The sequence below is a fragment of the Polypterus senegalus genome, chromosome 6 (assembly GCF_016835505.1).
Source record: "Polypterus senegalus isolate Bchr_013 chromosome 6, ASM1683550v1, whole genome shotgun sequence".
Lineage (NCBI taxonomy): Eukaryota > Metazoa > Chordata > Cladistia > Polypteriformes > Polypteridae > Polypterus > Polypterus senegalus.
The window spans coordinates 6097292-6110408 of NC_053159.1; the positions used below are offsets into that span (position 1 = coordinate 6097292).

Here is a 13117-nt window from a genome sequence, read left to right on the forward strand (position 1 = left end):
GGTGGGTGTTAGCATATCGTAATCTCTTGGATTGATACCGTGAGTTTACTACATTCAACTTATACGACCGACATTATAAAATACCAGAAATTATACTGTAAAATCAAGCCCAGATTTATACGCTGGAGAACTTAAACACGAGTATACAGTATACGGTAACTGAGGAGCTGCTGTTCCAGTGGTTGCCCCCCAGCCACTGGCAGTGTGGACTATGCATGTTCTTCCCATGTTTGTGTGTGTTTGGGGGAGGACGGTCTCAGAATATTGTGCCACTTGTCTTTACATTCTCGAGACCAGCACAGAAAATTATTAGGATTTTAAAATCCATCCATCCTCTTCCGCTTATCCGAGGTCGGGTCGCCGGGGCAGCAGCTTAAGCAGAGAGGCCCAGACTTCCCTCTCCCCAGCCACTTCTTCCAGCTCTTCCGGGAGAATCCCAAGGCGTTCCCAGGCCAGCCGGGAGACATAGTCCCTCATGTCCTGGGTCTTCCCCGGGGCCTCCTCCCGGTTGGACGTGCCCGGAACACCTCACCAGGGAGGCGTCCAGGAGGCATCCTGATCAGATGCCCGAGCCACCTCATCTGACTCCTCTCGATGCGGAGGAACAGCGGCTCTACTCTGAGCCCCTCCCGGATGACTGAGCTCCTCACCCTATCTTTAAGGGAAAGCCCAGACACCCTGCGGAGGAAACACATTTCAGCCGATTGTATTCGCGATCTCGTTCTTTCGGTCACTACCCATAGCTCATGACCATAAGTGAGGGTAGGAGCGTAGATCGACTGGTAAATTGAGAGCTTTGTCTGATGGCTCAGCTCCTTTTTCACCACGACAGACCGTTGCAGAGCCCGCATCACTGCGGATGCCGCACCGATCCGCCTGTCGATCTCACGCTCCATTCTTCCCTCACTCGTGAACAAGACCCCGAGATACTTGAACTCCTCCACTTGGGGCAGGATCTCACTCCCAACCCTGAGAGGGCACTCCACCCTTTTCCGGCTGAGGACCATGGTCTCGGATTGGGAGGTGCTGATTCTCATCCCAGCCGCTGCACACTCAGCTGCGAACCGATCCAGAGAGAGCTGAAGATCACGGCCTGATGAAGCAAACAGGACAACATCATCTGCAAAAAGCAGTGACCCAATCCTGAGTCCACCAAACCGGACCCCTTCAACACCCTGGCTGCGGCTAGAAATTCTGTCCATAAAAGTTACGAACAGAATCGGTGACAAAGGGCAGCCCTGGCGGAATGGGGCTCGGCCGGGCACAGCCCGAAGAGGTAACGTGGGTCCTCCTCCCCATGGGCTCACCACCTATGGGAGGGCCAAGGAGGTTGGGTGGTGGCTGAAGGCGGGGACCTCGGCTACAGAAACTGGCTCTTGGGATTTTAAAATATAATTTTCAAATGGCACAACAACAAGATGAGGATTTGGCAGATGTGAGGATCTTAGCGGCATATAGAAAGAATAAGAACCTGAAAGATTTGTTAGTTAGGGCATCCTGTACCCAACGAAAGAGAAATAAGACTGCATGGCAAATTCCGTACAGGAATAAAAAGATGATCATTAATCCATTTACGTCGAATATCAGATAATGTCGCTAACTACAGTGAATTGCATATATGCCATACAGTGCCAGAAATGTGGCAAGATATATATTGGAGAGACCAAAAATTCAGCAAAGGCACGGTTTATTCAACATCCGAGGCTAACTGAGAATCAGACAAAGCCTACAAAGCTGTACTTACATTTCAATGAGGTAGAACATAACCCAATTTTCTTTCCTTTGGAGACGGAAGCCTATTGGAATAAGGAAAGAATTAGAGTGGATAAGGGCCTTAGATACCTTTCATCCTAATGGTCTAAATGAACGTTAAGTATTTAGGCAGGACATCCAATGTTTGTTTGTTGATTGTTTGTTCATACGAATTGTTATGGGCTTAAGTATTAAAAAGAAATAGATTGGAATTTAATACTATATTCAGTGAACCCGTGCATACCAGTTCGCTGGTATCCCCTACCCAAATCCTAACCCTTCAAACCCCACCCTACCCCTAACCCTAACCCTAACCCTAACCCAAAGTTGTGCAGTTTAAGTGAATGGTTGATTCTAAACTTGCCCTGTTGGGGTCCGGGTTTGGGATTGATGGTGGGATATGTGTGTGTTGGTGGGCTTTATAAGGAAATGAGGACCAGGTTGGGATTGATGGTGGGATATGTGTGTGTTGGTGGGCTTTATAAGGAAATGAGGACCAGGTTGGGAGTGGGTGGGAATGTGTGAGTTGCTGGGCTTTATAATGAACTGGGTTGGTTCCTGACTTGTGCCTGATGGTGCTGGACCCCCCAACTGTGAAGAGGATTAAGTGATCTTGAGATCGTTTTGTAAAATGGTGATTAATTCTTTTTTTGTTTTTTTTTCGCATATGCAGTAAAAGTAGTAACAGTACATGACAGGAGTATACAGGGTCTTCTCAAAGTCTTCTGACCCCTTCACGTTTTTCATTTTGTTATGGCGCAGCCTTCTGTTAAAATCATTGAAATTCATTTTTTTCCCCCTCATCAAGCCAATACTCAACACCCCAGACAGACAAAGCGTTAAAGGGGCAGGTTCAGTAAACCGTGCGGTGCTATTAGTAATCCAAAGTAATTTCTAACCAGCATGGAGAGCAAACATGGATGGCTTAAGGTAGCTGAAGAGACATCCCAAGTGACTGATGATGAACGATTATGGGATGTTTTGCAGGTCAGCCCCAACTTCTCCAGATGGCTCTCAAGTCGGTGGTCTGGACATTTTGTCAAGGGCTTTCACACAGGGCGGTTCAAACCAACTGATATCACAGCTCGGCAACATCCAATCTGCTTGGAATACTTCAGGTAAATGATTTGTTTTGATCCAACAATTGGGTGGGCAATCAGTAAGTTGTTCTGTTCATCTTTTGAAGCTTTGCACAGCTTGGTTTAGTGACGATCAGAGTAAGGTGTTCACCCCAAAGTTTTCAGCCGATGACCAAACTAGGGTCCAGGGAGTGGGGATCCCCCTTGATATTTATGGTACTCCTGAATGGGGTGAGCCTTATTTCTAAATGGGGCATGGGGGTAGGGGCAATCTTTACCCTAACCCTAAGTCAAACCCTAAAAACACAACAGAGACACGTTTAATACATGCATTACGTTTCTGGCTGTGGTGTTTGTTATTCTGAGCGTCTGCTTCTAACTTCTGCTTCATCATCGTCATCTTCAAATCCTCTCTTGCCCTCTGTGTCTGTATCTGTCTGTCCATCTGGTTGTTATGTCTCTGTTACCTGCCATTTGGTATGAGATTCTTAAAAGCAGTACCAATGTTAGCAATACACCGTCTGTTGGAATGAAAAATGCAATCCATTTTATTACTATTATTGTTTGCGATGCACCATCTTTTGGAATAAAAAAATGCAACGCATATGTCTGTGATATATGTCATTTGATAGGGGATTTGTAAAAGCAGTGCTAATATTTGTGATGTGCCATCTGTTGGAATGAGAAATGCAATGTATTTGTCCCTGTTATATGCCACTTCGTAGGGGAATTATAAAAGCAGTGCTAATATTTGTGATGCACCATCTGCTGGAATGAAAATGTAATGCATTTGCTTCTGCTATATGCCACTTGGTAAGGGATTTATAAAAACAGTGCTAATGTTTGTTATGCACCATCTATTGAAATGAAACATGCAATGCATTTTATTACTACAAATGTTTGAGATGTGTCATCTGTTGGAATGAAAAATGCAATGCATTGTATTACTACATGTATATAACATACATTCCAATAGAGGGTGCACTACAGATGTTAACGTTGACTGTGTCAAGGTCTACATTGATTACTTAGATTTCAACCATCTTAGAGAGGTAGCAGAGCCAGTCACTAAATTTACATTGAAGTGTTCATCAGCTCAATCCTGATTAGCAGTGTTGGGATGTGTAAGGAAGATAAAATTAAAAATAGGCAAAAAGAAGAGTAAAAAAATAATAAAAATATAAAATAAGTGTCTAAAAATAAGACAACTGGTCTTCTTCGCCTATTCTGTTGCCTGACTTTCTTTTGGCTTTCTTGCCACGTGAGCCACGTGAATGAGGTTTACAGCTGACTGAACATTTTGCATGGTGGGTAATGGATGAAGTGACAATGACAAAACATCCACACGGCAAGAGAGGTGACTGAAACTATTAAATTTGGTTGCATTTCCGTGTCAGCGTTAACAGATGCAACGGCAGCACATATTTTTTTTCCCACAATGCACCACTAAAGGAAACTTTTTTTTTTTATTGTCAAACGAATTTTCATCAGTTACGTCAAACAGCTGTTGTCTGTGTGGCGCCTGCACCCTCTTGCTGTGTTTCTGTGAGTTTCCCTTCAGGTAGTTAATTAATTTAAATTAATCTGCGTGTGTTGATTAAATACAAATGGAAGAAAGGCTGAAGTCTGTTCAAGAGCTGGCATCTGTTATGCTGAAGCCAAATTCCTTTTTTTATGTATTTTTTTGTTTATCTTTGATTGTGTGAATTCTATTGTTTTATGTTAATGTCGTTATTTACTTTTTGTCTCTTTATGTATTCTATGTCAATTTTATTTTATTTCTTGATTATTACATTTCCAGGTGCATGTTTTTGTTGTCCTATGGTCCTTGCACTTTATTGGTGAACACACTAAGAGGCGGGGCCATTGATACCTCACACCCCTTCAAGGAACCGCCCCCAGCCTTTAAAGCTATTGCTAACCTAGAAAGAGAACATTTAGGAGTCTTTGTATGGGACGTGGCAAAATGAAGTAACCCAAACGCAGATCGAAACTGACCTTGCTCTTCTTCTGTTTCACATTCAGATTTTAACAGATTAACATCAGTTATTGACGTCCTTACCAATGTATCGATAACTCTGGAGCAGGTAAGAAGGCTGATTTTATTTCCTCCTTTAATATGAATTTTTATTCAAGGAATTTGTATGACGGGATTGGTGATGATCTCAGTGGCCACATCTGCGTAGACCAGGGGTCCCGAACTCCTATCCTTGAGGGCAGCAGTGGCTGCAGGTTTTCATTCTAACCCTTTTCTTAATGAGTGACCAGTTTTTGCTGCTAATTAACTCCTTTTCCTTTCATTTAAATGAACTTGTTCCTTAAGATTTGTCCCCTTGAATTTCTTCGTCGTTCCTCTGAATCGCTTCATTCCTTCTTCCTCAAATGGCACCCAAACAGAAATGAAATGTGAAGTGAGGGAGCCAGCAGAAGACCAGCTAAGTCAGGGCCTCAAACTCCAACCAATTTCACTCCAACCGGTTGCTTAATGAGGCGCAGAGTCTTCTTGTTAATTAAACTCGTTCTTTAATTCTCATTGTGCCATAGCAGACATTTTTGAAATTATGGATTTTCTCTTTTCTAACAGCTATGGGGACCTGAACAGATCAACATTCCCGAGACCTTCATCTTTCTTTATTTTCCGATATTGTGTGATCGACACAGTTTGCTCATTTTATATCTCGTTATTGTTTGGCTGCTAATTAAGGAAAAAGAAACAATTAAGGGTTCTGAGTCTTCAAGAACAAGTCAATTAAAATTAATTTGAAAGCAGTTAATTAGCAGCAAAAACAGGTCACTGATTAAGAAGAGGGTTAGAATGAAAACCTACAGCCACTGCAGCCCTCCAGGACTGGAGTTGGGGGACCCCCGGCGTAGACGTTTCCATAAACCATGTTATTGATGGGGCTTCGCTCTCTCTCTACGAAATCCCAGTAGCCATGAGACACCCCCAGTATAGTATACAGTGTAGATGTTGTGTGTAGTGTGTCTTTGGTTGGTATTGTCTTTTTTTAATTGTCCAAGTGAGCATTTCGTTGTACTCTGATGTAAAATAAACAGAGAAAGTCGTCAAAACAGTTGGAGTCCCCACAGGCCCGTTTAAGAACACAGACCTTGTTATCAGAGGAGCGCCCCTCTTGGCTGCTGCTGGTGGTCTGGCAGTTATTTCCTATGTTGGTCCCCTTTAATTTTTTCCTCACAGAGTGAGGTGACAGCTGGTATCACACAAGACTTCCGCCTTTCCCACAGCAGGAAATGGAGATGTAGCCTTTTATATATATATATATTGTCAGAGATGGCTGGGGTGGCGACCCGGCTGGGACACCCAGGAGGACTGGAGGAGGGCTTGCGCCTTCCCCAGACCATGTGGGGGTGACCACCCTGGTACCTTTGGGGGCCACGGGTACAGAGCTGTAGGGGTCATTTGGAGCAGGGAAGAAGAGCAGGGACACCCGGAGTGCTTCCGGGGATGCAGCCAGCACTTACGGCACACTGGGGCATGTCGGTGGAAGATTGCCGGAACCCACCTGGAGCACACCCGGGTGCTATAAAAGGGGCCGCCTCCCTTCATTCAGGGCTGGAGTTGGGTGAGGAGTGGTGTTGGTGTTGTGGCCAGGACTTTGGGGACTTGTGGGGTTGATGTGGCACTTGGTAACTTTGTAAATAGTGCAAATAAACGTGTTGTGGGTGAAATGAACGTGTCTGCCTGTCTGTGTCCGGGCCAGCGTCCACAATGTATACGTATATACGGAGTGTCTGCGTTTCTCCCTTCTGTTCTCCTCGGTGTTCCCACCCATTTAGACCCTCATGATACTCACCTGACATGACCAGAATGATAAGCTCGACTTGACTTGACTTGACTTTCACAATTTTATTCTTCTCTTGACTGAATCTTTTAATGCAGCAAACAACATCTGGAAATTTGACTTTGGTGGATTTCCTAAAGTCCGTCGTGTGCAATCTGACTGTCCCGTATATCAAAGCATCCAGTAACAACAGTCTGAGCCCCCTGGCCAGCACTTATGTGAACTTCTGTCATTTAAATGGGACATTTCCAGATGCTCTTCTTGCAGCTGTCAACGAGGTGAGTGCGGGTTCAGTTTGCATCAATTAAAAAAACAAGTCAAATAAAAACTCCTATCTTGTCTTTGCTCTGCCACCCTTTTCATTTACTTTCTGATCCTCACCAGGCCTTAGGATTGAGTCCGACCAGCTTGTTAACAGCCGTAATTAGCATTGTGGGGAAAATCAAAACCATCCAAAATGAGACGTCACTCTGGTCCCTGCTGTATGAAGCGCCTCAGTTATTTCAACTGGGACCCCAGAAGCAGAACCTTCAGGACGTCCTGCAGTTCTTACAAAATGCTGAGGGGTAAGTGGACAACGTGAGCAAATGACCTGGCTGGACGGGTGCAAAGAGTCACACCTTGACCTGAGAAGGAGAAATGGTTATAGGTAGGGCGGGATTAACCGTTAAGCAAAATTAACACACGCTTAGGGCATCGAGGGGAAGGGCTGGGGGGGCACCACAGAAATGTCCCATTGCCAGATTGACCAAACTTCAACTCCAGAAAAAAGGAGCTCCCCCTCCCTCCACTCTTACTCTAAGTGGTTTTTCACTTTCTTACCATTTATTATTGTCAATATTTTGAATTAGATACTATATACTTATATATATAATAATTAGATATTATATACTGTATATTGGGGGGCAACAAAATCTTTTAAATGCTTAGGGCCTCTAATGGTCTTAATCCAGCCTTGAGGATGAGAAATGTGACCTGAAGCCAAACTCGAAACCAGTGATCCGTCCTACCATTTCCGAAATGCAAATCGAAGAATCCCAGTTGGACGACCGAGCCAATGTGACGGACAGCCATGGTCATTACCCGGCCGGGACGCCACCTGGATGGAAGGACCAGGGGAGAGAGGGCATCTGCAAGGCACTACCATCCCCTGGTATGCTAGAGGGCAGCCATTCTGGCCAGCTGTGGCACCACAGACTCCTGTGGGGAGTTGGAGTTTAGTGCACCCCTGCTGGGTTCTGTGGGAACCGCCAGGGGGAGCTGCAGATCTTTAACTTGAACTTCCATCACACCCGGGAGGGATTCCAGGTAACGTTAATGAGGCACGTGGAGCGCCGCCCGGAACAGCAGAAAAGGAGCCGCTTCACTCCACTCAAAGAGCCAGAGTTGGGTGGAAGAGGAGTAGGGGAGAGAAAAAGGAAGTGAAAGAGAGAAGAAGAAGAAGAAGAAGAAGAAGAAGTGTGTTTGGTGCTTCAGACTGTGTTGCTGTGGACAGCGAGAGAAAAGCGCTTCCCCACAGAAATAAAAACGTGTGCCGTGCAACACTTGTGTCTCTGCCTGTCTGTGTCGGGTTAGGGTGGCCGCATGTGCCCCGGTGGCACCCACCAAGAATCAGAAAGCAGAGAATCTAAAGCTCACGAAGTAAGCATACAGACACACACACACACACACACGGGTGTGCGAGCATTGCTTGCGTTATTTATTGTATTTCTGGAGATGGGATCTGCATCGACCTTCAGGTTTAAAGGGGGTAATGAGAATAGAAATGTCAAGTACCTGAAGGGCACGGAGCAAATCAAAGCTCACCCAAGAATGGGCCACAGGGCCAGAGTCTCACCAGTGGAACAAATAATCCACTCGAGCAGCGACGTGCGGTGGGGTTCATGACTGGTGAGGCACAGACTCCTTCAGAGTGAAATGTACAAATCTATGAACCTAAAGAGTCGCTCATTCACTATTCAGTTGGCAGCCAGACTACTGGTTATGTTTCATATCTCATCAGCGCTCTTTACACACACATAGAGAGGTTAAGTCTCATATCTGACTAAGAAAGAATGTTATGTTTATACCGTCGAGAGAGCGCGTTTGCTCCTCACCCTCCATGTGTTCCAAATTTGCCTCTGCAATTCCACAATTCAAACTCATTCAACACAAATGAAAGTATAGAGTGGAGTACAAAAAAAACGCACTTCAATTTTGATCATCATTGAAAAATGCAGATGTTTTAATTATGATTCTTTAATCAATTTTAATACAGAATGATCAACAAAAGGATAACAAAAGAATATTTTATTTAAGGTCAACTTTAAGTTTTTAAATATTGGATTGTGTTTTTTTTTTAGTCTGATCCCATTTTTTTTTTTTATAAAAAGCTTTATGTGTTAATGAAGTCCATGTTGCCTGTCCTTCTCCACAAAAATCTCCGTCACTTTCTTGTAAAGGTCCTCCTTATTTTCCTTTAGTTTTAAAATCTTCCAATTTTGGCAGTCAGTCGGAACAAAAATAAAAATAAACGGACCTCTGCAGTGCACTTGACTTTCTGATATCGCTAACTTATCGGCGCCTCTGAGGAGAAGAACAGCAGCAATGAGCACCTGTTGGGCTCACATAGATAGATAGAGGGAAACGCACTATATGATAGATAGATAGATAGTAATGGCGATTTTCCACTGCATAGTACGGCACAGCACGGTTCAGTACAGCTCACCTTGGTTCGGCTCAGTTTGCGTTTTGACTGCAATTTAGTACCGCTTTAGAGTGGGCAGGATTATTCACGTGTCATTATCCTTTTTCATTCCGCGTCGCCCCATCCAGCTCTCGCTGGATCCGCCTCGGCCTCCAACGAGGAACGTCTGTACTTCCTCAATAGACCACGAAACAGACATTTTTGGTTAAAGGTGCGTCCGAACCTTTGCTGGCTGTGCTAAAAATCTAGCGGGTCTGTTGTGTCTTCGTGTCGCAAGTTCAGTGACGCAGTAATGACGATTTTCTCCGGCTAATCAGTGACCAGCAGAGTTTACACATCACGTTTTGGTAACAGTTCGGCGCGCTTGGAACCTCGGCTGAGGTGGTACTAAAAAAAGGACCAGGTACCAGGTACTGTTCCCAGTGGAAAACCCCCCAAAAGTGAGCTGAACTGAACCGTGTCGTGCCGTACTATGCAGTGGAAAAGCACCAATAGATAGATAGAGTGAAACGCACTATATGATAGATAGATAGATAGATAGATTCTTCATTAATTCCAAGGGGAAATTCCCATACTCCAGCAGCAGCATACCGATAAAGAAAAATATAAAATTAAAGAGTGATAACAATGAAGGAATAACATGCGCCCCCTTCAGGGCGGCACAGTACTGTCTGCCTCACCTCAGGTTTTAGCAAGACTAAATATGTCCCACACATTCATTAAAGATATTAGCCAGACTCTGGAAAGTCAGGGTGTATAATAAACATTATATTGGTGACACACGGTGAGACAGCGACAGGCACGCGCCAACTGCGGCCATCAACCCCGTGAGTGAGGAGAGTGCAGTCCGAGGGGAGGTGAGGCTCGTCGCTGCCGCACTTCGTGTTTCTCTGCTGTATTTGAACAGGAAATGCGCAAATTCAGCGATTTTGACTATAAAAATGATCCAAATTATTGGAATCATACAGAGAACAAATGTATAGTACAGACCATGGATACATTTATTTTATGTTATCATTATCAGTTTTTTTGCTTTTATCACCTGCCTCCCCTTACCGTACGTCCCTGTAATATGGCGAGAGACCACAAGATATTGTCCTCCAAAACCATCCAGAAAAAGCAGAGGAGGGGGAACTGGAAGTTTTAGTAAGGGCTGACTGGAAATGAGAGTCAGGAATGATCGAAAGGATTTTGAAATGTGATGCAGGACCCTCCCTTTTCCTCTTACCATTTACGGCCCAATGAGCAGCGGCACCAGCTTGTGGGATGGACCCATCGTACAGATGAGTCATATGGTGCTGCACACCTTCTTCTGCTCTAAACTCTTGAGCAGGTTTATACTTGCAGTCCACCAACCTCTTGGCAGATTCCCACTTTCTTCAGGTTCTCCCAAACCAGCTGCCACACCAATTCAAGTTGATGCTACGCATGTCCCTCCGAAAGGCTGACTGAGAAGGCATGAAGACCGGGACAGGAGACATAAACTGGAGACAAAGCCGAAAGTGAAGATCTGTCCTATTGGTCACTAGAATTTTCTGTGTTTATTAGTTTAGGAGTTACGTTTCCGTAACAACAACTTCTTCTGGCAAAATTGACTCCTGGCCTTGGTTAGGTTGATTGGTTGGTTGGTTGGTGGGGTCGTGGGGTCCAGTGACTGGGAGGCAGCTGTTGGTGAAGAGTGAGTCACTGATGTTGACTTTGCTGACGATGCTGTGATCTTCATGTAGTCAAAGGAGGCTCTGAAAGGGGCGCTCGAGAGACTAAGTGAGGAGTCTGAGGGTCTGGGCTTGTGAGGGTCCTGATAAAAACCAAAGAGCCAGGCCTGTAATGACATCTTGGGCATGGGTTTACTGGCCTCATCAGTGACATTCATGTCTCTGGTGGCTCTTCCTATGAAGTCAGTAGACGGATTAGGAGAGCATGGGGGGGTCATGAGGTTACTAGAAAGGGGTGTGTGGTGCTCCTGATATCTGCAAGAGGACGAAGGTCCAAGTCTTTAGAGTCCTGGTGCTTCCAGTTTGTGAGACATGGATGCTATCCAGTGACCAGAGATGAAGACTGGACTCCTTCACATGTGTCTCTGTGGTTTGACTTTATGTTGCTCACAGAGTCCCAAATGAGGCACATGACTTGCATTGTGAGGGAGCTTCAGTTACGGCACTACGGCCATGTGGCGCGATTACCTGAGGGTGATCCGACTCACAGGACCCTCATTGTCGAGGACCATGCCAAGGGGACGCCCACGTAACACCAGATAGAGGGTCATTTCCAGAAGGTGGGACTGGACCACATGTTTACCTGGGGGGGTTGCCAACCAGGATCTTGAGCTGTATCGTCGTGTGGTGGGTGTGCCAACATGCTGTACCAGTGCCCGCTCCCTGACCTGTCTTCCTTGTACTGATGTTTCTCTTTTCGCAATATTAATACATCTTTTGTTTGTGTTTAGTGAACTGCAGAGCATCCAGTCAGATTTCAGTTTGGCAGGTAATCCAGTAATGGCAGTCCTGAGGCAGACAATAGCTCAAGGCATCAGCGTCCTGAATTACACCCTCAACTGGCCTGGACGAGGTACGTCGAATGTGGGCTTATAATTGGGGCTTATTGTCACCTCGGCCATGACAACTGCTCTTGGCATTATCTGCATATTGAATGATTCTATAATCAACTGTCAGTCAGCCATTATCCTAACAGAGGGTCACGGGGGTCTGCTGGAGCCAACACAGGGTGGCAACACAGGGCGCCAGCCCACCGCAGGGCACACACACACACCAAGCACACACTAGGGACAATTTTGGATCGGCAATGCCCTTAATCTGCATGTCTTTGGACTGTGGGAGGAAACCCACGCAGACACAGGGAGAACATGCAAACTCCACGCAGGGAGGACCCGGGAAGCAAACCCAGGTCTCCTTACTGTGAGGCAGAAGTGCTACCCACTGCGCCACCGTGCTGCCCTTCATCAACTGTTTCCTGTTCAAATTTGTATAATTTTACCCGTTCCACGTTAACTGGTTCCAGTACATACTCCATTCATCCATATTTGGGACATCTGTAGAAAACAACAGTTATCTGAAAGAGATGCAGATTCCCAGATTCCGTCAGTACCTCATGGAAAAAACAGTTTGAAAAATCGCAGCCTGCACTGCGAGCTCTTAGTGTCATCATCTCATTGTTAGTCCGATGAGAGCCTCGTGTGGTGGACCGCTGGGGTGTCCTTGCCCAGTCAGGATGCCAATCATTGCTACTAGTGCCACGGTCCTTCAATCAGTAGGGTGTCCTGACCGTCGTCCACCACACTTGTTACTGACAAGCACCATCTCCACACTTCTCTTCATACGATTGGCTGTCCCTTTTAATTCATGGCTCTCATGAAGGACGATGATCAGCCTTTGACACTCAGAGCAAGGAATGAATTAGGAAGACTGCGTTTGATGAAAACGTGTAAAAAGTCTGGAATTTTCATTAAAAGTCAATCAGTTGAAGCTCTGATATCTTTGCTGGACTTCATAACAACATTATAATGGTGGGGTTGGTGGGGGGGGACACTCTGCCTTCTTTGCTGTTTTCATTTTTCTTCATGCTGTTGGCTTGCCTCTCTTTCTCTTCTCTTGAATTCTTCTTGCTTTGTTAAATTTGAGTTGATTCTATGAGTTAATGTAATTTATTATCTTCAAAAAAAAATAAATAAATCGGCCAATCCAATCTGAGCAATGAGGCTTGTAATGCGAAAGCAGCCAAGGGGTACGCCGGGTAACCTGCCCTCTAGTGCCCAGGAGTGGCGTTGCAGCCTTTCCTGT

General features: G+C 45.3%; 1 protein-coding gene across 2 annotated transcripts in view; it reads left to right on the forward strand.

Annotated features, from left to right (window-relative positions):
- The window catches only part of abca12 (ATP-binding cassette, sub-family A (ABC1), member 12), a 275097-nt gene that overhangs the window by 59400 nt on the left and 202580 nt on the right, over positions 1-13117 (forward strand). For both annotated transcript variants that reach the window (XM_039755332.1, XM_039755333.1), the window contains exons 5-9: positions 2740-2870; positions 4857-4918; positions 6733-6912; positions 7019-7200; positions 11767-11888. In XM_039755332.1, coding sequence (XP_039611266.1) covers positions 2740-2870; positions 4857-4918; positions 6733-6912; positions 7019-7200; positions 11767-11888 — 677 coding nt within the window. The remainder of the gene's footprint in view (positions 1-2739; positions 2871-4856; positions 4919-6732; positions 6913-7018; positions 7201-11766; positions 11889-13117) is intronic.